The following is a 27,490-nucleotide window of genomic DNA, read 5'->3' as shown; positions in this document are numbered from 1 at the left end:
CAAAATGTTTTATATGGCACTAATTATGAAAGATGCTTTTTCATGAGGGAAAAAAAAATGAAGGGTTCGATTATGAAATCACTTTGAGTAACCATATGTATACACTAAGTTTAATGACTCACAAAATAGATTAACATTTTAAAGGTTCTGAATGTCCTACAGAGAAGAAAGTTGTTTAATTTCATTTAGCACAAGGTTTATCAAACATGTAGAAACGTACCTTGAAAAATACACATTAGAAAACATGAGGCACCTGGGTGGCTCAGTCAGTTAAGTATCTGACTCTTGATTTTACCTCAGATCATCTCATGGTTGGGGAGTTCGAGCCCTGTGTTGGGGGATTCGACAGCAGAGCCTGGTTGGGATTTTCTCTCTCCCTCTCTCTGCCCTTCCCCTGCTCATGCTTTCTCTCTCTCTCAAAATAAATAAAACTTTTTAAAAAATTAAAAAAAAACCCATACCCATATCTTTTAATATTTTTTCTTCTGCATTTCTCTGGAAATTTTAACTGTTTAATCTTTTCATTCATAAAGACTTTATTTAGGTAAAAAATGAGTTTAAACTATTTTTCCAAACTACTAAGCCAAAATGGCACCATTGTTGAAAATAAGCTAAAATGTATTATCTGACTCTCTCTCACAAAATACCATGTCTAAAATACCTATGAAAGACCATTTATTTTAATGGGAAAATTTATAGCAAGAAGAACATTAAACTCATGTATGCTCCAAGTACTGCACAGAAATAACCACTTCCAGCTGATCTCCAAATTAAGTGACATAAGAGGTCTCCTCAGTTAAGTCTAATTCTGAGGTAGCATATATTAAAAACCAGTTATAACACACAAGCCATTTAGAATACAATCCAAACACAAGTAGAATAAGTAAAATTACACCTGATATATATAAAATTAGGCGTATAGGAGTAGGAACTAGTGAAGAATCAAGATAGCCAATCTCGTGTGTTAGGAGATGCTGAGGTGTGCCCTAAGAAGCAGGATTTATCTGTGTACAAGTAATAATGGAAACAGACTTTTAAATAACTCACTAAGCACTTAAAATATTTTAATTAAATTTTAAATATTAATACAAATTCATGTTTGCTAATCACGATTATTAACACTACTAACACTAACACACTAAGGTGGTTGCCTATGATGGGGGAAGAAGGGAACAGGAATGCAACACAGGTGTACGAGGGATTAATAAATAACATTGAGATGCTCCATATAAACCAGTGGTGATGTGCCATGATCTAAGGACTGGATCATGCAGCCCTCTAAACAGGAGGGTCCAGATGTGGGGGAGGCTTACAAAAAAAGAGAATGAATGAAAAAAAAGAAACAGGATTACATGCAGAAGGTCAAATTAGGACAATGACAAAGTCTGAGTTTCAAATTACCAAAGGGAACACAGAAAACTGAACAGCAGAGACAAAGTTTAGATTTATAGTTGCATGCAGATAAGGAAAAAAACAGTGAAAAAGCCTTTAGGAAATGTGGGAAGTAGAAGAAAAAAAATGAGAAGAGAAGTGAAACACTTGTTTGACAGGAGGAAGAACCGTGTTTACAATGCCAGAGGATGAAAAAAAAGTAAAGGCAATGCAAAAACACATTAGAAATCATCAAAGAGTAAACTCCATGAAATAAAACGAATTTTGAAAATAAAACCAAGAACTAGTTAAAATTAACATTAAATGAAATAGAAATGTTTGATTCCAGCCTTAATCAGGCTAGGAAGTAGAAGGGAAAGGAAGTCTTGGGGGAATAAAAGCATATGGGAAAATTTAACACGAAGAGTATATGGGCATGCAAATAACTAAAATGGAACTGAAATAAACTCTAAATATCTGGAAATACATGTACCAGTATAGCAGTCCTAATGTATAATTGTTAAGACCTTTATGAATTTTTCCACAATGAATTATCTGTTCAAAAAGATCCAACAATGGGTCTTATATATTTAATTCCATTCAAACAGCTATTAATATAGGGGCAGACATAATTAGGCGTTTATTCCTACTTTAGGTCACTGTATGTTTTGTAACTTATCTCAACAATATCTGTTTTTTCTCATCATTTTAAATTAAGTTATTCAATGATCTCCATTAATTTTCTTGAGGCAGAAGCTCCTTACATTTTTGTAGAATGAATGGGTTGAATACATGCAATTGGGATCTTTCCGATAAGAGATCTATGTTCAGAAGTCTCCAGGGACACACAATACCTAAAAGCAGGGAGGAAGTTCCCACCCTTGTTTTTAGATAACAGTGATGACAACTGTCATTATCCCAGATTAAGAGACCAAGACCACTTAATGTGATGATTATCCAAAGGGATACAGTTATTCTTCTAACTCTTTAACATATATACCATATTTCTGTAATGCTCAGTTCACAATCTATCTTTACTGGCACATCAACGTTGGGTGACACCTTCACAATGTGTTTAAACTTGCTGGTCATCTTTAGAAAGGATCCCAAAGCAAAAAAGCCAATTTGGCAGCAACTGTGAAAATATGTGAATGTTCTACACATGGCCACCAAAACAGATCCCTCAAAGACAAACTCCTCAACTCTCTTTGTAGCTCTAAAAGTAGGTCCACCATTTCTGTGTACTGCAATCACTCTAAAAACATCTCATGCTACTTACTGGAAGATGTATCGGTCTGCTAATAGTCTAAGTTTGGTGAGAATAGATGATACAGAAAGCTTCTCCGTGTAAGAAATTGGCTTGATGAAAAAACTGTATTAAGGCAATTCTGTCTCTAGCAAAGAACAATATCTGCTATGAAGGAGGCACTTGAGGCCAAGGTATAAAGAACAGAGCAGGGTTGTTATTAAAAAATGTTAAGTATTAGTAAAAGTACTCCTCAGAAGACAATTAAGTCTACAAAGGGACATGTCTATTCTGATCATATACCCCATTTTTAGCTCTTCACTTGGTAGAAGGCGTTATTTGATGTACAATATTCCTTTCATCTCACATAGGATAGATGCCTACAAAGTGAAAACAGGAGTAATTCACGCACCCACTGGGCTGCTTCCGGCTCCATTTGGCACTGTGAGGTCTGAAGTGCTCAACATCCCACCTAAAAACGTTACAGAGAGAAGAGAGAGGGCAAAGAATGAATATGAATTGGTTCTCCTCATCTGAATGAAGTAACCTGCACTCCTTTCCTAAAAAAACAAAAACTAGCCTAGTCTGAATTTGGCATTATTGTGCAATATGATGTAGTTAAATATATGTGTGTGTGTGTGTGTGTGTGTGTGTGTGTGTGTGTGTGTGTGTAAGCTCACCTATCAAGCTCTTAAAGTGTATGCCTTCCTGTATCAGTATCAAATAGCAAAATGATGAGAATGGGGGCAGTGCTAATAGAGTACTAGTCAATCTAGGATTTAAAGGAGAGGAGATACTGCAAAGTGTGAAGAAGTAAATGCACTGCAAATTTTTGCTGAATTAATGAACTCTAACTCCAATCAGGTAGATCTATTCTCAGTATTTTTAACATGACTGGCTCACACCCAAACTTCAAGTCTTTGCTCATGATATGCTAATTAAATTTTCTGCCTGTCAAAGTATGGCTTTCCTATAATAAGGAAAATTCTAGATGGCACATTCTGTAGTATCGTTCCACTGTGCCTGAAAGGATGTTAGAGAGCCCATATTAAAGTTTCAAAAATACTCTTTAAAATGGAGTCAATTATGTAGCAGTGACTCTTGCTCATCAAAGACAGAAAATTAAGAGTAGCAAAGTAAGAAACTGCTTATGTTAGTCATTCATTTTACCACCCTTTTTGTGAAAGAATCAGCAGAATAGGTATTACTACATACCTGCACTGCCAGTACTTGGTGGTCTCTGAGGGACTCCAGGGGACACATTTCTGTGTAACGTGGCTTGAGGTGGAGACAGCATGCTTGAATCGGCTAATGTTGAGCTGGCTGCCAAAGACGGGGACACAAGTGAACTCCCTGGGTTAGTATAGGACAAAGCATTAGGGCTGGTCACAGGGACTGTGACAGACATTGAGAAGTTTTGAGGTGGTAAACCAGGCTGTAAATAAAGAACAAGGAAGAAAAAACTGTTAGTTTCGTTTTCATCTATATTAAATGTAAGAACTTACAAACTTTCATGTGATAAAGTAACTCTAGTTATTAAAATTAGAGGAAGAGGATAGTTTCCTACTAAATTTGCAAATTCAAGCTGCTTTCTTTGGAACTGTATTTGAACATAAGTATGTTTGACATGAACCTTTTCAACTTCAATATTTATATATGAATACATATATGCTAATACATACATAATTTCAAATATTCAGAGATGAAAATTAAATGTCAGAAACTGATATTAAAGTTGTGTTGTCAAATTTAGACATAACAAAATATATCACTGTTACCAAGTAAGCATAAAATTAGCACTTTAATAATGCAAACCAGTTTAGGAACATTACATTTCTATCAGGCAATTACAAGTATAACAAAAGGGGAAAAATATGTACACATATTATGAACTTATTACACCAAATGTGGGACATTATAAATAAGCCCTAGTTTTATTTAATTGACTGACAGTCTTAATGGACAAAACGAAAAATAAAAAAAATCAAGTTATATATACACAACGCAATGCAATCTGAGTATAATGAAAATGCAAAGAAACAATCTACACAGGAAAATTACTACTGACAACCTATCATCTTTAAATTGTATGAAGATTAAATTACAAATATTATAAATGCTATCTTCTTTTCCTCCTAAACATTCCACACACCCCCTTAAAATAATATTTCCTATTTCTTCTGGCATTTCCTCCACAGATCACATACAGTATACTTGTTAACCATGAAAATAACAGTTCTCTTTATAATATCTCTATTATAGAGAAAGGAAAAAGGTTTCCTCTCCCCATATTTTAAAACAGTAATTGCAAAGATTGGTAACACCGCTAATTCAAAGTTGGAGAATATAAATAGTTTATGTACTCAATTCAATAGTAGCTTATTTCCAATAGTAGTTATAATAATTCATTAACTGATATAAAACAATGGATATATGATAATTTTTTTCAAAGGTAAAGCAATTTTATTTACACAATATTTTTGCAGCTTAACATTAACTACAGAGTCACCCACATCCATATGAGGCCAGAAGGGATTTGTTTGCTATTGTTTTGTTTTTTAAGAATAATAAATGGTATCAGCACAAAAATACTTCCTTAAACTTATTTTTCATGAGCTTCTTATAATAGAAGATTACTTTGAAGAAATAATCCATGATGTATACCTTAAGGCATACTTTTTAAGAGAATTAACTCTGATAATAAGTAACTCTGAAATAAATATCAGCATTGGAACCAAATTGTCCCATGAAGCCTACAATACATATATAACATTAGAAAATCAGATCCAGAATAGCTGTCTTAAGCAGCTCTCCCCAATGAGCTTCCCATGAGAATTCTTTCAAGAACTATCAAAGGAGCATGAACTCCACAAAGTACTGGTTGCCATGATGGTTACATGCATGAGCACAGAAAAATGTTAAGCCAACTATCTGTTCTGCAACCAGCTTAAAAACATTGCTTCCTTAAATTAAAATTGAGCCAAGGCTTTCTTCCTCAATATGTACACTATAAGGAAAGACCAGGAGTTTGGACAGATTTTGTTAAATAGTTTTGGGACATTACAAAGAACCAAAGGGTAAGCTACTACTATTATATCAACTATACAAAATAATTCAAAATAATTCTGAAACACCAAATTTGTAATAAATCTGTTACAGATTTTATAGTCTCAAGATCGATTTGAAATACATGTAATATTTTTCAAAAGTCATGAGTGGGAGAGGGAAATCTTATATGCACCTTGTATTTACAAATCATGGAAATTTAGAGCTAGAAGGGACCTTAAAAACTACGTAAACCTGGGGCGCCTAGGTGGCTCGGTTGAGCGTTCGACTTTGGCTCAGGTCATGATCTCGCCGTTCATGAGTTCCAGACCCACATCAAGCTCTATGCTGACAGCTCAGAGCCTGGAGCCTGTTTCAGATTCTGTGTCTCCCTCTCTCTCTCTCTGTGCCCCTCGCCCCCCTCACACTCTCTCTCTCTCTCTCTCTCTCAAAAATAAATAAACATTAAAAAAATTTTTTTTCTTTTAAATTACATAAACCAACTCATTCATTTTATAGATGAGAGAACTAGAATCCAGGATGTTTAGGTGCTCTACCCAAAGAGAGAGCAGGGGATAGTTAGAACAGGGGATAAGAAGTAGAATTTGGATTAGGATGTTTTCTCTTCACTTCTATGTTTAAAGACCCTGAACATGCACTATTATAAGACTATAACCAATTTATTTTAAAGTTCTATGAAACCAAAAAAAATTAATGAAATTTCTTCCCCTTCTACTTACTGGTGTCATCACCCACTGTGAAAATAAATAAGAACTGTGGCCAATCTCTTCATGCACAAGATAAAAGCACAAACCATACTTTCGTACTCACTGCGATTTTATGATTCCGCATCATATTATCAAATTCCTCATTAATTTTTTTATATTTTTCTTCTGTATGTGGAGTTAGCACATAGGAAGTATCAGGGTCTGGGCTGTCGCACCCTCTGTGTTCCTTCTTGTTCAGAGCCTATATAATGAAGTTAACAAAAAGGATCAACAAATAAAAAGTAGAGGTAAAGTAAAAGTACTTACAGGGCCTCGTTTGAAAATAAAATCACTATCTTCATTTAGTTTGCTGAATCTGTCCTCCGAGAGTGGACTGTGCTCAAAGTAATCGTCAGCATCAGGGCTCTCACAACCATTAAGGCCTTTCTTTCTTAAAGTCTGAAATACAATTGGAAAATTCACACACAAATGACACTAACTTGCCATGAGTTTTTTGTAAAATTTATTAAGAGAGCACAGACTGAATGAATTATTACAAGAGCCACTGAAATGGTTTTAAATGATCACAAATGTATACTCTAATCCTTCAAATAAGGTAAACCTTAGATATAAGCAAAATGAATGCTCCCGCTGTACATTAAGAAAAAAGATTTACTTGTTTGGATTGTTTCTTCCCAAACTTCCTAGAGAATACTAAATTACTCACAGCTCTGAGGTTATAACCTGAATATGATTACAGCCTGATCAACATATCTGACGGGGCCAATGAGTATGAGAACTGAAATAGAAATGTATCAAAATGATGCTCTGAGAAGTTATCATAGCACCTTCATAAAATGAACATTTCAGGAACTTCAACTATTGAAACTGATTTTCACCTGAGAGTCTTTTCTATTCACCAGAATTAGCACCATATTCCAATAATTTCATTCCTAATTTGTTCTTAAATACTATGATTTTCCTACATAATCTTGAAGCATAAAAACCCAAATACTTATTTACATAAGACAGTAATGACTCCCTCCTTTGTAGAATGTACATATTAGTGATTTTCCATATTTTTAAAACTTGTAAAAAAAAAAACAATGTTGTTTACCATCTATCTTTCCCCCTTTTGCTAGCTCTTTCTATAGAGCTTCTTCATGGGCTGATCTAATCCACTGAATTGACTTTCTGGGGAACTTTCTTAAGTGTTACCAAAGTACCTCCTGGACTCTAGGTTGACTTCTTTTTCTGCTTACTTTGAGGCAAAAATATAATGAAGAGTTGGTTTTCTGATTTTTAATTTTTTTTTTCATTAAAGTCACCAAGAAATGACTTATCCATCCATTTAAATGAGTAATTTTAACAGCAAGGGCTTAACAATCTGATACATGAATTTCCAGAGTTCCTAAATTTTTAAAAATCCTGATGGGTCATATTTTAAAGCAGAATTACTGAGTTCAATAGCTTCAATAGCTTCAATAGCTTTGAGACTTGTTGATTTTCCAGCCAACACTAAGACGTTTCGGGAAGTTAAAATTTTCTAAGTAAATTAACAGAGTTTATTTGATTGGGAAACAAAGTTTGATCAATAGACAAGTACTAGATAAATTTGTTAATAAATGATTATTTAAATTAGATGTAAGGCATACTTTTAATTAAGTCATAATAATAAATCTTGATATCCTTTTTTTTTTTTTAATACTTTATTTATTTTTGAGAGAAAAAGTACAAGTCAGGGAGCGGCAGAGAGCGAGGAGGACAGAGGATCCAAAGCAGGCTCTATGCTGGCAGCAGCAAGCCTGATGCAGGGCTTGGGCTTGAACTCATGAACTGTGAGATCATGACCTAAGCTGAAACTGAGTTGGAGGCCCAACCGACTGAGCCACCCAGGCGCCCCTAAATCTTGCTATCCTTTAAAACATGATTTACAATAATTATGCTTATTCTATAACTTTTTTCCTCAAAAGAATATAAATACACAATAGTTTCAGCTTCAAGAATTTTTTTCTTGGTTTTTCTGTAGTCAAATTATTATTTCACCCATTTATCATCATCATCATCATCTCTTTAGTCAATGTGACTTTGCTTTGCTGAAAGAATCCTAAGAAATCCTAAGTGCAGAGATGTTAACTTCTCAAATGACTTGGCATGCACCAGGAATCCCATACACCAATACCTGAAACCTCCACCACGACATAATCACTAAGCATGAGCACAGAGCAAACTCTACACCTATTTCCCCAACATTGGCACCATTGCTCTAAGTTCTCTGGGTCTAACTAACCACATGAACTGTTATGTGTACTTAGCCATAAAAGGTCCTGGTGTTTAGAACTAAAGGATGGAGACATGTATTCCCTCCTGTTCATGGTAGCAAGTTCTGCTTGCCAAAGCCCTGCAAGCTGCTATCAGCAATGAAGATGTTAACACTCAGAATGTTGGAACACAATGAACTCATAACCTACACAGCCCTAGAAACAAAACAAATATAGTTGATGCCTACACAGATTTCATCATGAACTTGCTGACTTATTCTAGCCTGAAATCTCTAAGAAATTTTCCCATCATATTCATGTATCTTAAGACTAGGTAATTTAGAGTCTTGCTCTTCCCCCAACAGGAACCACCAAGTACGTGCCTCTTTGAAGCCCTTTTAAATTTACTGAAGAAAAAGAATATGGCTTTTTAAAATAATCACACAAAATTTTTGTTCAACAACAATAGGGTGAACTTGTACTCATGAGGAATAACAGAGCTCTGGTATCTCCAGCTCTGCAAGCCTTCACTTCAGATGGGGTTCCTGTCATTGTGAGGGAATTTAAGAGGCTATATCGGCTCTGCAGATAACAAGCTCATGTACCTCTAGTGGATATCCAACTTGTGTCTTCTTATCACCAGAACACAAAGAGTTGTTTTGAGGACCCAACTACCATAAAAAGACTTTTTCTGTCTTCTTTATCGTCACCACATAGCGTAACAGTAAAAGTTTCTCCTGTGTCACAGGTACTAACAAATGGAATGCTGTAACTATTAACAAGGCCAGGCGAGGCCTGTAAAAACCAGGCTGGCTTCAGTTTTTTACATGCTTCAAGTTAGCCACAAGAAAAATACTTGGTCAATGAAGAAAACACAGTCTGAAAAGCTACCATTTTGAGGAATCTGCTTTTAAATGGAAAAAATTCATTAAGGGTACTCACACTGTGCATGCTCTATAGCTATTACTGATGATTATATTGTTCCGTTCTAAAGTAAACGGTGCTTCAAAAGTTCTTTATTCTTGCACATGCAATCGAAAGTTTTCAGTGACACTATGGCAAACTTAAGGGGAAAACTTAATTACGCCAAAATAATTTCAAATTTCAGGTGTATACCATTAAGTTGATTTTCTTAAACAATTATTAATCAATTTAAGCTAACTTGATGTTTATTCTATGTTCTTTAGTAACACTGTTCCAAATATATTAAAAGATTCTAACTGCAAAGATTACTTAAATAAAATCCTAAAATGAATGCACCTATAATTTTCATCAGTGTATTTCCATAAAAGAAAAATTTTATTTTTGGAGGGGCAGCTAATAATAAGCACCTTTAAAAACACACATTTCTACTTGTCAAGTAGAGTTAAACTGTATTATAATTTTAATGGCTATTCTTTTTGTATTTTGGGCCAATTCAGTCAGGTACTTTCTACATACTTTCGTCTATGGTATAAAATGTAGGTTTTAAATAATGAATGCCCTTAGCTAACATTGACCTGTAACATTAGTTATGTAAACACGGATTTTGAAAGATTTTTAGTTTTTCATTTCTTAAAGTTTATTTTAAAAAAAATTTTTTTAATCTTTATTTATTTTTGAGAGAGAGAGAGAGAGAGTGAGTGTGCGAGCAGGGGAGGAACAGAGAGAGAGGGAGACAGAATCTGATGCAGGCTTCAGGCTCTGAGCTGTCAGCACAAAGCCTGATGCGGGGCTCAAACTCACAAACAGCGAGATCATGACCTGAGCCGAACACTTAACTGACTGAGGGGCCCCAAAGATTATTTATTTTTGAGAGAGAGAGAGAGAGAGAGAGAGAGAGAGAGAGAGAGAGAGAGAGAGAGAGATGGAGACAGAGAATCCCAAGCAGGCTCCATGCTATCAGCGTAGAGCCCCACATAGAGAGAGAGAGAGAGAGAGAGATGGAGACAGAGAATCCCAAGCAGGCTCCATGCTATCAGCGTAGAGCCCCACATAGGTCTCAAACTTACAAACAGAACTGTGAGATCATGACCTGAGCTGAAATCAAGCTGGATGCTCAACCGACTGAGCCACCCAGGAGCCCCAAAAGATATTTAAATGGATCAAAAATTAACTGCTAAGTGTCTTCAATGGAAAGCTACATATTGTTCAGGGCACATCCTTCTAAGGTTATCTGACTCTATGGGATTTGTGCCTTTGATCTATTTTACAGCTCTGTAGAGACAGAAGTTAATTTGTTGAAACTGATAGTAATGGAAATAGTGTTGATAGACATGCAAATACTGTCTGATGGAGGTTCAACTGACTTCTTTCCTCACTATGGAAGAGGTCAGTTTTTTTTTTGTTGCATCTATGAAGCAAATTTATTTTGCCTTCTTGATGGGCTTATATATTTGTCTAATCTTTGGATTTACCTACTAACCAGCTGTAACATTTTTTTTCCAGTTCCCTCAGTCATTCATGAGTTAAAATCTTTGACTCATGTTCATTTTATATCTAAGAGTCATAACTTCACCTTTTTTGAAGATTACTGTTTAACAGTTATGACAGTAAAACTACCCTTGACTTATGAGTCATAGTAAATGTAAACTCAAGGGGGAAAGAGCTTCCTAATACCCCTTGTTAGGACTTGGTATTAGATGGAGTATGGGCTTTTATAGGAATAAATGAATGTGTTGTTAAATTTTTTGAAAATATTTGGTTAACTGATTAATGATTTGTATTAATTTATTATAGTATCAAAAATTAAGGATGTATGATCAGAGAAGGCTTGCAACTCATCAGTACTCTTCTTCAAGAAATACAAGAGAATAATCCTTAATTCTTGTGACAATTCACAAATCAATTGTTAATTCTTGTGACAATTCATAAATTGCTATTCATATCATAGTATCGAGAGTAGTACAATAGTCTAAAACTGTAAACCCACAATCTCCTGAAGCAGGGTTCCTATCGATCTGAAGCAAGTGAGGTCTAAGGTGAAATTCAAGCTGGTGGAGGGAATCTCCAAGGGCTGGAGATGCCCAAATTAAACTTAAAAGTAAAAGAAGGTTTTGTTTTTATCTTTTGTATTAATTAAATGGGTTTTAGCTAAATGAAGAGGAACTTAAAGCCTTCTACCTACTGATTAAAGACCTCATCAATAGGAAGGCTATGAAATTTTTAATTTTGATATCAATTTAAGGAAAAAAACAGTGAAAACCATATTCTGGCTAGAACTTTCATTCAGGTTTTATCTACTTTACAACTCTGTAGGGATGGATGTTAGGTAACTTACAGAAAATGAATACTGACTGCAAATAATTCCTGTTCATAGAAAGTGTTTCCTGTGGAGTATCACTGATTATCACCTTGTAAAAGCTGACCAGTTTTCTTGCATCTATAAATTCATTTCAGCATCCTTCCACTATTAATATGTGGTATTTTAAGTTCTTTGAACTGGTTGTGACATCTTACTGGTTCACTCATTAGTTAAGTAAAATCTTTTGATATATATTCATTTTGTAGTTGTAGGAGTAATGATTATGTTTCCTTTCAAATCTAATCTGAAATTTGGAAGACCTATAGTCCCTATATTTTACAATTTATATGCACAAATTATACCAATCTTTTTAAATATTAATAAGCATATTTTAGGATAAATAGAATTTCTATTATTTTCTTCCGGAACCCCAAGCGATAGTTTTGTATTTACAACCTTCTTTTGAAATAACAGGTAGGACACAGAATCAAAATTCCTAAAAGCCTAAATGCAAGTCACCAACAGCCTAGCTCCTACTTATCAGCTCGCTTGTTTGAAACCCTGCCCTCTTGTCTGCAGGACTGTTTTACAGCTCACTATAGCCTAGTTTTAACCCCATCTTCCATGAAACTCCCCCCATCCTCCGCTTCCCTATGTTAAAATTTTAAGGTCACTTACTCTACAGAACATTCATTTAATATATGGTACCTTGTATTTACCTATCTATGTATGTACCCTAATCTATGAACTTTCAAAAAAAAAGACTAAAATCTGGATTGCTTTACATTTTCAGAGTCTAGCACAAGGTGCTACACAAACATGAAATATTTATTAATACCTGCAAGATAAAAAAACAAAATAATGAGATCAGAATGCTATGACAAGTTAGAAGCCTTCTAAAACACAAAGTTATGAATTTATTAAAACATACTTAAATAATAAGGAAATCTGGAGACATTAGTTTGTACTAGGCTGGTTGATTCACAGAAATTGTTGATATTTGACTGCTTTTGAACTACAAAAATATAATTTCATATATATAATTTTTTTTAAATATTTATTTTTTGGGAGAGTGCAAGTGGGGGAGGGGTAGAAAGAGGGGGGACAGAGGATCTGAAGTGGGCTCTGCGCTGACAGGCTGATAGCAGTGAGCCAGATGTGGGGCTCAAACCCACGAACTGTGAGATCATTACCTGAGCCAAAAATCAGACGCTCAAATCGACTGAGCCATCCAGGTGCCCCTCATACGTATAATTTCTTAATTTCATACATATGTTTAACTCACAACAGCCTACATCCTGAAAGCTGCAGGAGACGCTCCAGTGGGCTTTTGGACAGCAAAGAATAGAACTGAGCATGCAAAAAGACATCTCTTGACACTGAGTGTGTGTAATTATTACCAAAGGTTCTGATTCTGGATCTTATTTTGAACCCAAGAGGCTGGTGTACAAACTTGCTAATTTAAAAACCAAAGCTATGCTTTTCTAGAGTAAGAAAAATTCATACCATCTATAAAGGACCAATCCAGTTTTTTAAAAAAATCTGCATCAGTACTGAGACAAAAGGTCCCACAGTTCACCAAACTTTTTCTCCTACGGAGACAAAAGACAGTACAATAACTGAAGTTTTTAATTTGGAAATTATGCTCTGATTTAAAAAGGTTAACTGGAGGGGCACCTGGGTGGCTCAGTTGGTTGAGCATCCATTTCTTGATTTCTGCTAAGGTCATGTTCTCACAGTTCGTGGGATCAAGCTCAGTGTGGGGCTCTGTGCTAGCAACACGGGGCATGCTTGGGATTCCCTCTCTCCCTCTCTCTCTGCCCCTCCCCTGCTTGCATGTGCACGATCTCTCCCAAAATAAATATAATAAACATTTTTTTAAAATGGTTAACTGGATAAAGATCCAAATATCGATTATTTTTACACCAAGAGCATCCGCTGTGCCTTCAGAAGTCATCCTGCACACCAGCCTTGGTGGCAGAGATGAGACACCATGCAGACCACCCTGAGATGGAGTTCCTGGTGTCAAGTCTTTAGGAAATCAGGTATTCCTTACTGTTTGGGGTGCCACGTGCCTGTATTTTCTCAATAAATTCTCCTTTACCTTGAGCTACTTTAAATGGATTTCTAGTTCTTTTTTTTTTTTTTTTCCTCATGATGCTGATCCATCGGCATCGATTTCTAGTTCTTATAGTCAAAGAGCCTTGATGAAAAAAGCATAATCGTTTAGGTCACATATTAGTAGTCTCCTTATCTAAGTCATATAATTCCCAAAAAAAGTCAGGATAGTGCTTCCACAACCCTGAGTCCAGAAAGGGTCCCAAACCTGGAAGTAAGATGACTGAGGATTATTTACTGTTTCTGGCCAAAGATAACTGACTCAAATAATGATACATGCATTAACAAAGATCTTTAAAGTGTTATATTGTTCTAAAGCATTAGCAACCTCATCTTTCAAGTTCAAGGAAACATTTCGAGACCTCTGGGTATGTAACACTGCTTGGCAAGTCCTGCCTGCACATTTGTCCTTCATTTTCTAGCCTGTATTATTCAATCTGTTGGTGATAGCAGAGATGGAAAGAGTAAGGAAATGGTAGAAAGGAGATAGGGGAAAGAAACCTGAGACAAAAACAACACTATTTAGACTTTTTTTTTCCTAAGTATATCCAGGTTTTCTTTTATACAATAAACTTAAAAAGCAAACATATTTCAAAATGGACTATAAATTAAGAGCAGCCAATTTTAAATAGATTTCTTTTAGCTTACATTCTCTTATCAACAAAAAATACTGTATTTCAAGTTTTAGACACACTTATTCTGCAGGGAAATTAGATATATATACACATGTATATATAAATATATATAAGCAAATACATACATACACAATCACACATATATTACTATAGTCTTTGATTTTTTTTTTAATAGAACAAGGAAATCTAGTATTCATGATATTTTTCACTGTAAATAAGTTGAAATATTTAAACTATGTTAAGTCTGAAATAAGAACTGATAAAAATCCCAGGGGACTCACATTTTCTGGAATTTTGAGATATGCCGCTAACTTTTAAGACTCCGGAGTCCATACTCCTGAGTGTTTACCAGAGCCCATCCCTGACAAGACTCTATTAACTACTGCCTACCAAGAACTGAAATGTTCTTTCATGTTATGCTCAATTTTATAATTGTCAAATTCCATTCCAAACTAATAGAAGCACAGTACTTAGAAGCAAAACTATGGAACTGAAAGTACTCAAAAGGTATATATGCATGGTTTTTAAATGCATGAGGAAGCTAATTAATCAACCCACAATATCACCACCCACCTTAAATCTCATTTCTGTCAAGCACCTCAGCAGTAAATGCTCCATAAATACTGGATGAATGGATAATTAGATCTAGCACAAGATAAAACTACCTGTAAAATAAAGGAATAATAGGTCTCAAGTTCCAAGGAACTTAAATGAAACAGAATTTTTTTAAAATGAGGAAAGTTCTCCTTTCCCTCATTTTTTAAGTATATAGAAAGTTTGTAATTTTGAAAGATATTTCTTAATCTTCCTAGGCACTCTGGAAATGCATAAAAACATTTAATTTTTTTAAAACTGTGAAACATTCACAAAGAAAAGTGCATCAAAACTTATTAAACTCAATAATTACAAAGTGAACACCAATAATTCTAACCAGATCAAAACCAGACTAGAACCAGAACCTATATATCGCCCTCAATCACACAACCCTTTCCTCTTCCCTCTAACAGAGAATACTACCTTCACTCTGTGATGACAAAACTTCCTGGATTTTCTTTATAGGTTTACACATATATGCATATCCCTAAAAATATTGTTTAGGTTTACTTTTAAATATTATATGGATGGAATATATGCAATGCATTATTCTGTCTTGACTCTTTTACTATACATTATGTTTATTAGATTTGTCCTTGGGGTTGCATATACTTCTAGTTTGCTCATTTTCACTGAACACTGTATAGGTAAAAACAAAAGAAAACAAACCCTTTATTCACTCTACTGCAGATAGACACTGGAGTTGCTTCAGTCTTTTGGCCATAATTAAAATGAAAATGAAAATGGTGCTATGAACATTTTTGCAGATACAGCCTACTGCATACCTGCACACACTTCTCCAGGGTGTATTCTTGGGAATGGAACTATTGAATTCATAAAATATGTGGACCTTATCTTATGCTGGATAATGCCAAACCATTTTTTAAAGTACAGTTGACCTTTGAACACAGGTTTGAACTGTGCTGACCCACTTATTTTACTCAATACAGTAGAATACTGTAAATGTATTTTTCTGCCTTATGATCTTAATAACCTTTTCTCTTCTCCAGCTGACTTCATTGTCAGAATACAGTATACATATAACACATATAACACAAAATGTGTGTTAATCAACTGTTTATGTTATTGGTTAGGCTTCTAGTTAGAGGCTAAGTTTTGAGGAAGGTCAAAAGTTACAGATGGATTTTTACTGCATAGGGGGCTGCTTTCCCAACTGCCAAGTTGATCAAGGGTCAACTATGATTGTATCGATGAACCTTTCTACCCACAATGAGAATTTGCAATCCCCTGATTACTAAGGAAATGAAACACACTTCATACCTATTTGCCATTCGAATTTCCTTGTAAGTGCCTATTGAAGCACTTTCCAAGTTTTCCATTGAGTTGTTCGTCTTTTTATTATCACTTTATTATCATTCTTTTATTTGAAATCAACATAAGCTTTCCTAATTTTATGTACTATAAAAATCTTTTCTCATTCTGTGGCTTTTTAACACTTGCTTTCAGATAAAAGCAGGTTCTTTATTTTAATAAAATCAAATTTATCGGGGTTTTTTTTCCTTTACATTTTTTATGTCTTGTCTAATAAATCCTTCCATACCTCAAAATCGTCTTCAAAAAAGCTTTTCTCTCTGCCTTTTGCATTTAGGTCATAATCTTCCTGGAGGCAGATTTTATGTAAGATAGTTGGTTCCCTTCATGATTTCCTATATATACATTTATATATATATGAAACACACACACACACACACGTGTGTGTGTGTGTGTGTGTACATGTCCCAGCACCATTAATTTAAGATTTGTTCTTTCCCCTATGATTAGTGATCACAGCCATATATACACACGGTTCTGTTTCTGAGCTTTCTATCCCTTCACTGATACGTTTGGCATTTGCTATTTGTGCCATTGGCATAGTTATCTTCATTACCACAATTTTAAAATTCGTTTCAATATATGACAGAGTAAACCCTTTCACTTTGTTATTCTTCAGGCTGTCTTCTTTTCCTCTTGAATTTCCCTACATTTCAGAATCCGTTGTTGAATTCTTAAAAAAAAAAAAATCCTTGGGATTTTGACTGGCATTTTCTTAAACTCTATAAAGATTATTTATTTTTTTGTAGCACAGATGTATATAACATTGAGAGTTCCAGTCCACAATAATGGGATAATTCTGTCAAATCAACCTTGCATTCCTGAGATCAACCCAACTTATTCATGATGTATACTGTCCCTTCTATATATATTGCTGGATTTAATTTCTGTATTAGTTAGCATAAGTAATATGTATTAGTTAGCATAAGTAATGTGAGATGCTTTAACAAACACAAATCTTAGTGGCCTGATACAATGAAGTTTCTTATTCATATAAAGACAAATGAGGATGTTTCTTATCCCAGAGAGACTTGCATGAGGTTATTCAAAGCCCAGACTCCTTTATCTTGTGGTTGCACACAGAAAACCTCCAGAGTTCCCATCTGGATTCTCTGCACCTGGCTGGCAAACAGGGAAGAGAGAATATAAAGATCATGTGGGAGGTATTTTACAGATCAGATCTGGAAGTAGCATGTTATCACTTCTACTCCCATTCCATTGGGCAACTCAGTCACAAGGCCACTCACAAAAGGAGGCTAATATAGAGTCTATATACATGCCTGAGCAAAAGAGAAAATAGATCAAAGTGAATAGTCTCTCAACTAAAAAAGATGTGAATTCAAAGAAGTAGATTAGTATTTTGTTTAGGAGTTTTGCATTTATGTTCAGTGAGACTGACATCTGATTCTTCTTAGAACTCTCCTTGCTGGTTTTGCTATCAAGGTTAGGCTAGCTGCATATAATGGGGAAAAGAGAGTTCCTTCTTTTTCTATTCTCTGGAACAATTTGTAAAATACTGGCATTATATCTCCAAAAATCTGTTAGTATTTGCTTATGAAGCCATCTGGATTTGAAGTTCCTTTGTGGTAAACTTGACAATAACACTATTCAGGTTGTCTATAGCTTTATTATTCCATTTTGTTAGATTGCATTTTCTGGAAATTTGTCCATGGAATCAAAATTTTTGAGGCACAATAGGATCCTGAGATTTTATGTGCTCGAAAAAGTATATTAAAATAGCTGAAAAAAATTTAAACGATATATTTGTAATCTAGTTCACCTCTTACCTTTACAGAGAATATTAAGCTTAGGAGAGACCCAAGTACTCTCCCTTCAACCCTACCACATCACATGGCAATTAAATAGAACTGGGACTAGAATCTAAATCTTCTGATGTCCAGTCCAATGCTCTTTTCACTAGGCTGTTTTAGTTCAGCTGGTTCAATAGACTGAATCACTCAGTCAACAAATGAGAGGGAGAATGCAGAGAGGGCTGTGATCAGAAACCACTTCAACCTTGGGAAGAAAGCACATTCTTTTGCAGGTAGTTGCTGGCAGGACTTCAGGGTCCTTCTCCAGTTTCTCCATGATCTTATTCATATATTCCTCAGTAAGAAGTGTGTGGTATTCAAACTATGGCTTCTTTGAATTTTAAAGCTTTATCCAGTTCTGTGATACCCCTAGGTTTCATTGCAAAGATCTCAGCAAATGCTAATGGTACTTCCTTCCCCTACCCCAAGCTAAACCAACAATTTTGGGACACTTAACTCCCTGAAGCTGGATATTGGGCAGTCTAGTAGCTTCAGCTTATCAACAGGATAATGTAATTCTGTTGTATATCTCCACACATAAACAAGTATTTTGAAAACTTGATTCTCAGTGCACTGTGAGGTCAGGAAAGTACATCTTCAAAAGTCTTGGCTCTTGGTTTTCACCATCCCTCTCTCTGTGTTTTTTTAAACTGCATGAATGACTTAACTTACTTTTTCCCCCCTTTAATCCAACAAAATTTATTGAGAGCACCCTACTAGGTTATGAGGTTCACTGATAAAATAGATATGGGTTACTGTCCACATGAAGGTTGTGAAGGTCATGTGATCTTCCCATGAGGACTGCTTTCTTACTATAGAAGTCTGACTTGGTTTGTACCCCTTCCTCAAACGCCTGAGGTGGTTTAGTTGCAAAACTGATACACAGGTGTTTTGCTTTCATTTTTTTTTTTTTAACTAATGAGGCAATTTATTAACCCAGCATTTGTTCTAATGATTCTAGGTGGCAGCTGCCACCTGTCCAGCAATTCTGTCCAGAGCTCTCATCCCTGAGGTGTTAGTTTGCAGCCTCCACCCCTGTCCTTTTCCATTATTTTCAGCCTCTCTAGGGCTTGGAGGACCCTGTGGGCCATCTTCTTAGAGTCTCTGCTAAAGTGGTTGGGCATGAACTTGTTCCTCTGAAGTCGCCCACAGATGTTGGCCATGAAGCTGACCCCAGTACTGCCCTGGAGGTGCAGGTGCCATACTGTGGAGACAGCTTGTGTGTAGAACCAGTTCTCATCGCAGGGAGCAGGCTCTTTATGTTTGGCCAGCTTGACAGTGTCCACCCACTGAGGGACTTTTGGTTCTCCAGACTTTTTGAGGAAGGCAGCCAGAGCTCTAACAATCTCCTATGGTTCACATCTTTTACAGAAACGCCAGGCATTGAGAGGCCTACATGCTGCCAGCCAGAGGAGAGAAAACAACGGGGTTCCCCAAGAGCATAAGTCAGGCATCCTGCCTTCATTCTTGAAGATATTTTTTCTGGGTATAGAATTCTAGGTTAGAGTCCATCTTCTACTTTCTCAACACATTTAGGATATCATTTCATTGACGACAGATTTTCATTTGCTGCTATTTAGAGTCAGCACTCCTTTGAAGATAATCTAATTTTTTTTCTTGGTCTTTTGTTTCCTGTTAGTTTCATTTATGTATAGATTTTTTCTTTTTACTCTTTATAGATTTGTTGAGTTAACTTAAATCAATCCTGGAAAATTGTCCTTATGTCTTCAAATACTGCATCTGCTTCATTCATATTCATTCTCTCCTCTCTTCCCCTCCTTCCAGAATGCCCAAAACAATTTAGGTTAGAATTTCTAACCAATCTTTTCTCTCAACATCTTGTATTTTCCACTTTTTCATCTCTTTGTGCTGACTTCCAGATAACTTTTTTCAGTTCACAAATTCTTCAACTATGTCAAATACACTTCCAACATGTCTACTAAGTTTTTCATTTTGGTTATTTTTTTTTTTCATCGCTCTAAGTATTTTTCTCAAATCTGCTATAGCACTGCTTTTATAATTCCCTGTTTCTTGCAAATATTTGCAAACTTGTTTATGAAACAGTGAAATTATTTATAATCTATGTATAATAACAACAGTATCTGAAATATTTAGGTGTCAGTTATATTTCTTTTTTTTTTTTTAAGTTTATTTTTATTTATTTTGAGAGACAGAGAGCAAGCAGGGGAGGGGCAGAGAGAGAGGGAGACAGACAGAATCCCAAGCAGGCTCCACGCTGTCACCACAGAGCCCAATGGAAGGCTCGAACCCACAAACCTGAGCTGAAATCAAAAGTTGGATGCTTAACCAATTGAGCCACCCAGGCGCCCCAGTTTCTGCTATTTCTTGCTGCATTTTGCTTATGGTGCCTTGTTTTCTTTTATGGTTGGTCATCTTTGTATGATGGATGCTCAATGGTTTTGAAAAGTTATTTGATGCCTAGAATTAAAGTGCTTTTCTTCAAAAAGTATATAGATTTGCTTCTTCCAGGAACGTGGAGCAAAAGTTTTCTTGAACTTCTTGCATTATGTGACTTTGGCCAGTGATTCCACACAGTGCTGGTAACCTGTTTTACAACCTTTGAGAAACAGGTTCTCTTTCTTTTCTTATTCTCCTTTCTCCAATCTGTTCAGTACAACAGACCTCTCCTTGCATCTTCTGCAAGTAGGAAAAAGGCAGTGGATTTTTCCTTTTTCCTTAGGTTCCAGTTTGATATGAGAGGCAATGTGTTAGCCTCAGAGACCTGCAAGTAATCACTTAACCTTTGCCTCTAGATCCACCAAAGCCTGAAGCTTAGTTTTCAAGTATTTATCCAGATGGGAAAAGAACTCAGGGTAGCCAGAACTTTAAATACTTCTTTACCTTTTAGGTTCTTACCTTTCCTCAGATTTTGGTCTGGCATATTCCTTAACAGCTCTTTGATGCTATAAAGTCATTTTTGTATAGTTCATCTAGTATTTTTAGTTGTCTTCAGCTGAAGGGTTGGTCCAGATAACGTGGACCAACATTACATAAATTTAAAAAATCAACACTTTTAGGAAAAAATGAGCCAAACATTTTCTAATGATATCCATAAAGTTTTCTGATGATGTTTTTGCCTTTTAGGTTAAATGTGGAAAAGAGTTCAACACAGAGCTATCATACAGCCCGGCAAATTCCACTCCTAGGTAAATACCCAAAAGAAATGAAAACATGCCTTTACAAAAACTTACACAAAAATTTCATAGCTGCACTTTTATAACAATCAGAAAGTGGAAACCCAATGTCTATCAACTGATGACTGAATAAACAAAATGTAGTCTTTCCATACAAAGGAATATTATCCAGCCATGGAATGAAGTACTAATACATGCTACAAAACAGACAAACCTTGAAAATATTATGCTTAACGGAAGAGGCTGGACACAAAAGAGAACATATTATATAATCCCATTTTTATGAAATATCCAGAATAGGCAAATCCACAGACACAGAAAAAGGTTAGTGGCTGCCAGGATGAGGGAAGGGGAGTTGGGAAATGACTGCTAATGGGTACCAAGTTTCATTTTAGGTTGATGAAAATGTTCTGGAATTAGTGTTCATAGTCGCATAAACTTGTGAATATGTTAAAACCACTAAATGTATAATTTTAAATGGTGAATTTTATGGTCTGTAAATTATATCTCAATAGAAAGAACATAAAAAAGTTAATCTCAGGTTTGTCTATAATACCCACTGTGGTAGCCACTACGTACACTAAGTTACCTCACTGAACATTCAATTTCACAGGATAGTGAAAGATTGGGGGGCAATGATTTATAAAGATGCCAGGCAATGTGAATGCACTTCATGCAGGTTACAGAAAACGCTGGAAATCTTTAATATGATTATGAATAATCTCACTGGAATTCATACCTATGGAGTTCTACATCCAGGTATATCAAGATAATCAGTGAAGAGAACTATATGAAATAAAAGCCAATAGCATCTATGAAAACAGCTTTCTTTTACACTCTAAAGGAAACTAGCAAAGTAATACAACTTCCCCTCTCTGAATAATTTTCTCTTACATATAGCAGCCACTTATTCAGATGAACATAAACTGATGAATGCTCTCTTTTAAAAAAAACAAACAAACTTCTATGATTAAACAATACAGTCTGCTCTACCATAATGTGTTTGGGAATATAAATTAGGTGACATGAAACTGGTAAATAGGGAATGGTGTCAGAATAATAAAGTCACTCTGGTTCAATGTGGATTTTTCCTAGGCAAGGGGAGCCAGAAAAGTGGGAACAGAAGTATAACGTTTAGCAGGAAAGGAGAAAGACCACCAAACAGCAGGAGCATGGTGTGCATTATAAGAAAATTGAAAAGGAAGGCTTCAGAGGAGCACTCCCCGCCCCACTGCAGGTGGTAGTTATTTCCCATACTTAAATGGCAACCCCTCACCCTCCACCGCTCATTGCTACACTGCCATCTGCACTGTCCTTAGACCCACCATCTCCATCCTAATTAAAGTGCTGCCAGCATTTCTATTCAAATAATTAATTCTGTGCATTTATAATACCCACTAACTATACACTAAGTTACCGCACTGAGCAGTTCCAGCTCTTTTAAATTGCTGATTATTTTTTAGTTTGTGTTGCTTAGAACACAAAATGGCACAGGTATTAGAGTTTGTGAGGCTTTTCAGGAACACATAAACAGCATTACAGCAGAAGCACCTATACTTTTTTTAAATCTGTTTACTTCTATAACGGTTGGAAATACTATATACTAGGAATCAATGTTGAAGATGGGGCGATACAGAAATGAAGGCGATACAAAGTGAAGAGAATCACATCCCCTTCATTCTTGAACTTTATTTCCATTTAAACATGCTCTGGGGTCGCCTGTGTGGCTCAGTTGGTTGAGTGTCCGACTTCGGCTCAGGTCATGATCTCCCGGCTTGTGAGTCTGAGCCCTGCATCAGGCTCTGTGCTGACAGCTCAGGGTCTGTAGCCTGCTTCGAATTCTGTCTCCCTCTCTCACCGCCCCTCCCCCACTCACGCTCTCTCTGCCTCTCAAAAATAAAGAAACGTAATAAAAAAATAAATAAATTTAAACACACTCTGTGTTTCTGTCCCTACGAGCTGTGGGTAACATCTGAAGACGTTTTAAGAGTATCATCAATTAGTTACCACTGAAGTAAGCAACACTGCTTTTAGTTCAATTTTAAAGGTCATTATTAAGCTGTGTGCTGGATCTTTGGGAATCCACTGGAAGAAAGCTCTTTCTCAAAGACTTAGCCTCAGAAGTTCCACAGTCTTCTGAGACAGATTCAGGGTCTTCAAGAGAACATTATTTAAGCTCTGAGTTTTCTCACTGCATACTCCTAAGACCCTGGACAAGCCTTTTGCTTTGTTTGGACTCCTACTTTCTTATCATTTAAATGAAATACAGAACTAGATCAGGGTTTCCAAGCCTTCTTATAACACATAAACTCCTTCTCACAATAATTTTGGTCATAGTCATTTTTTCCATAATAATAATGAAGAGATTTTAAGTAAAAGTACTTTAAATTGTTGCATTAAAGGAGATCATATTATAAAGATTATTTATAAAAATATTTGAGCACATTCACATTATGGTTAAATTCTAAATATTTCCTTCTTTACATATGATGCATCTCAAATTTTGTATAGATCACTTGAGAAAAAGCATGACATGTCAACATATTATCATCTTTAGAACAAAGCCTAAGCCACCATTTAATCACCTTTCCCCATTCAAACCAAATGGAATAGCATTCTTCTTCATAAAATCTCAACATTATTAAAGACCTATCATAACTAAAAGATAGGATCTTAGTCTATTTTTAAAAGCTATAAATGTCTTCTGAAATGCTGATAAATCTACTGCCAGATTAGTATTCTTGTAACAATGGTCTGACTACCCAAACTGCTAAACCACCTCCAAGGGCTGCCCAATGCCCATGAGACAAACGTCAAATGCCACAGTTGGTATGCAAGGCACTCTATCAACTACACCCAATCTGTCTGTTCTTCACTTTTATTAGTCACATATACAAACTATTCCACAGAAATGTGTATGATGTATAGTAAACACTGAGGTTTATTTTTTCTGTCTGTATGTCCAGTGTTTCTAGGACCATCTTTTGAAAAGACTTTCCTTTTCTCATTGATTTCCCTGAGCACTTTTGTCAAACATCAGTTAACCATGTGTTAATAAGGCATGGGTCTATTCCTGAGCTCTGTGTTCTGTTCTACTGAGCTACATAAACACAACTTCCTGGATTACTACAGCTTTAGAGTACATCTCAGAGGTGGAACATCTGGCTAGAATTCGCCAATGAGAACTTTCCATCTTCTCTCCACCACCATGATTGTACTTCAGTGAGGAGTGTGGAGGCATGTTAGCTACATCAGTATAACGGAATTAATTTTAGAACATTTGCTGGAAACTCTAGGATACAACTGATCTCTGATGCTTTATATTGGTGCCACTATATATGGTAGCCACGAGTCACATGCGGTTACTTAAGTTAAAGATACAGTTCTTTAGTTATATTAGCTATATTTCAAATGCTCAACAGCTACACATGACTAACGGCTACCATACTGGACAGCACAGACATAGAACATTTCCATCACCACAAAAAGCTCTACTGGGTAACACTGCCATAGATGATGTTATGTGCAGATGTAAGGGCAGGAGCTGCCACCGTCAACATGAACAAGTCAGCATCAGGACACAGCTGAAGGCCTGAGGGAGCCTACTTCAACAGACACAGGCTAATCTCTACCACATTGCTAGGTTTTCTTGTTATGTGATATATAACAAGTACCCCTATTTGAAAGAGGAGTTTCAGTCAGGTCTTTTGTTGCTTGCAATCAGAAACCACGTAATTAATATAAAACAGTTTTCAAAATGTTACCATATACATTATTTTAACTGGTCCTTAAACTCCACAAGGTTTAGAACTTTAATACTGTTCTCTTTCCTATTAAACAGGTACCATAAACATTCAATAAAATAAACTGATTACTATAACCAAGAAATGCTAATTATAATACTAAATATAGAAATTTCTTTGAACTATAGTAAGTGAATTATCAAATAACACAATTTGAGAATTAAAACACCTTTCACAAAATGCCTAAATCCCCACCTAACTGCTTATTTTCTACTGTCATACAGAACAATAACTGGTAGATTTTTCTATACTCCAGTTACAAAACAATTTTTAAAAACTTAATACAACTATACAATTATGGGAAACAGCACTAAAATATTTTAATTATATCCTATTACAGAACAAGCCTATATGAATACTGGTAGCATAAAAAAGCAAGCTGATTTTTAAAATTCCTGTACAAATACTAGTTGCTATTTCTAAGGGTTTTTTTTTTTTTTTTTTTTTTTTTTTTTTTTTGCAGAACATAAACATTTCTGAGGTTTACAAGACAGATTTTGGAAATAACAACTCAAGCCCAAAAATTACCACAAAATAACAAACCAGTTATTAAGAAAATTTCTATAAAAACAAAAAGCATGACAGAAAATATTCTCCACTGAATTACAAGAGGTAAATTCCAGGAGCACCTGGGTGGCTCAGTTTGGTTAAGCATCCGACTTCGGCTCAGGTCATGACCTCACGATTTGTGAGTTCGAGCCCTGCATCGGGCTCTGTGCTGATAGCTGAGAGAGCCTGGAACCTGCTTCAAATTCTGTATTTCCCTCTTTCTATGCCCTTCCCCTGCTCATGCTGTCTCACTCTCTCAAAATTAAACATTAAAAAAATTTTTTAAAAAAAGAGGTAAATTCCAATATGAATTCAAGCTTTGCTTTATTCTAGAAGTCTCAAACTTGTAGCTTATTTATTACCAAATTTCAAAAATCCCTAATACTTAAAAACCAATCTTTAAGTTTATCTTCTGATCTTTCACTGCTAATCAATTAAAGTAAGAACTTATAGGAAATATTCTTTGAGTAAAGAAATATCACGTAACTATGTGCCTACACGCATAATGATATTCTTCACAGAATATCCTTAGGATACACGAGTATCAAAAATTGATTTGATTCACAAATCAACCCACCAAACAAAACCTACATATAAGGTATGTTTACTTTTCCAAAATATAAGAGGTTCATACTACCATCTTGAATGGTTTATAGGTCAAGCGCTGACTCTAACTATAAATTTAAAAGTAGGGTTATGACCAATTTGTGCTAAGAAGATCCCTTTCTTTCTTCAGACTCTAGATCCCTAGTCTCAAAACTGAGCTACAAAAATAATTTCAAAATAAAAATGAAAACTATAGAGCTGTCTCAATTTTAAGGAACTACGTGTTTGGCCTGGTTTAAAAACACTGCACGCGGGGCACCTGGGTGGCTCAGTCGGTTAAGCGGCCGACTTCGGCTCAGGTCATGATCTCGCGGTCCATGAGGGCTGTGAGTTCAAGCCCCGCGTCGGGCTGTGCTGACAGCTCAGAGCCTGGAGCCTGTTTCAGATTCTGTGTCTCCCTCTCTCTGACCCTCCCCTGTTCATGCTCTGTCTGTGTCTCAAAAATAAATAAATGTTAAAAAAACAAAAAACAAAAACACTGCACGCTTGCATTTGCTACCTCTTTATAAGAGAAATATCACTTATGCTACGTATATATCTCACTTCACAAAGGCATACACAGAACATTCTTAAACATGGTAAGTACCCTGTATCTTTTGCATTAAATAAGCTTCTAGCTCTAATAGTAATGTAATAGTTATATGCTAAATGATTACTATGTGGTGGGAAACATCAAAATCTTGGGATTCTAAGTGTCTTGAATCTATATTGAAATGTATCCAACAAAGAAACTTCTGTAGTAAGATGAACACATCTTTTTAGGAAACACATCATCTTTTTAGGAAAATGGCAGAAATATGGTCAGTTATTCTCAGTGTCTAATACAATGTCTTATACACAGTATAAATATCAGTATAATAAATTAAAAGTATAAAAATAATGCATTATATTCAATATTTTTACCCTTTTCCTCCTCCCTTAACTTTCAAGCCCCTTTCAAAAAATTACAGTGCAACTTGAACACAATGTATTGCCTGGGAATTACAAGATAGTCAGTAAAACCTAGAGAGCTCTTTCAATAGCTATCCAAGCCT

The 27,490-nt window shown here is 35.6% G+C and overlaps 1 protein-coding gene and 1 pseudogene across 11 annotated transcripts in view; both read right to left on the bottom strand.

Annotated features, from left to right (window-relative positions):
• The window catches only part of MEF2A (myocyte enhancer factor 2A), a 163,138-nt gene that overhangs the window by 28,482 nt on the left and 107,166 nt on the right, over nucleotides 1-27,490 (bottom strand). For 8 of the 11 annotated variants that reach the window (XM_042941138.1, XM_042941135.1, XM_042941139.1 and 5 more), the window contains 3 exons: nucleotides 6,494-6,631; nucleotides 3,833-4,052; nucleotides 3,030-3,089 (listed from right to left, as the gene is read on the bottom strand). In XM_042941138.1, coding sequence (XP_042797072.1) covers nucleotides 3,030-3,089; nucleotides 3,833-4,052; nucleotides 6,494-6,631 — 418 coding nt within the window. Of the gene's footprint in view, nucleotides 1-3,029; nucleotides 3,090-3,832; nucleotides 4,053-6,493; nucleotides 6,632-6,696; nucleotides 6,829-15,179; nucleotides 15,312-27,490 lie in introns of those variants that run through there. The other 3 variants (XM_042941140.1, XM_042941143.1, XM_042941142.1) reach the window with 2 other exon arrangements.
• Nucleotides 17,229-20,509, bottom strand: LOC122221680 (annotated as a pseudogene).

Source organism: Panthera leo, chromosome B3 (assembly GCF_018350215.1).
Source record: "Panthera leo isolate Ple1 chromosome B3, P.leo_Ple1_pat1.1, whole genome shotgun sequence".
NCBI classification, from domain to species: domain Eukaryota; kingdom Metazoa; phylum Chordata; class Mammalia; order Carnivora; family Felidae; genus Panthera; species Panthera leo.
The sequence above is the reverse complement of the archived record's forward strand: the minus strand, read 5'-3'. Positions and strand labels throughout refer to the sequence as shown.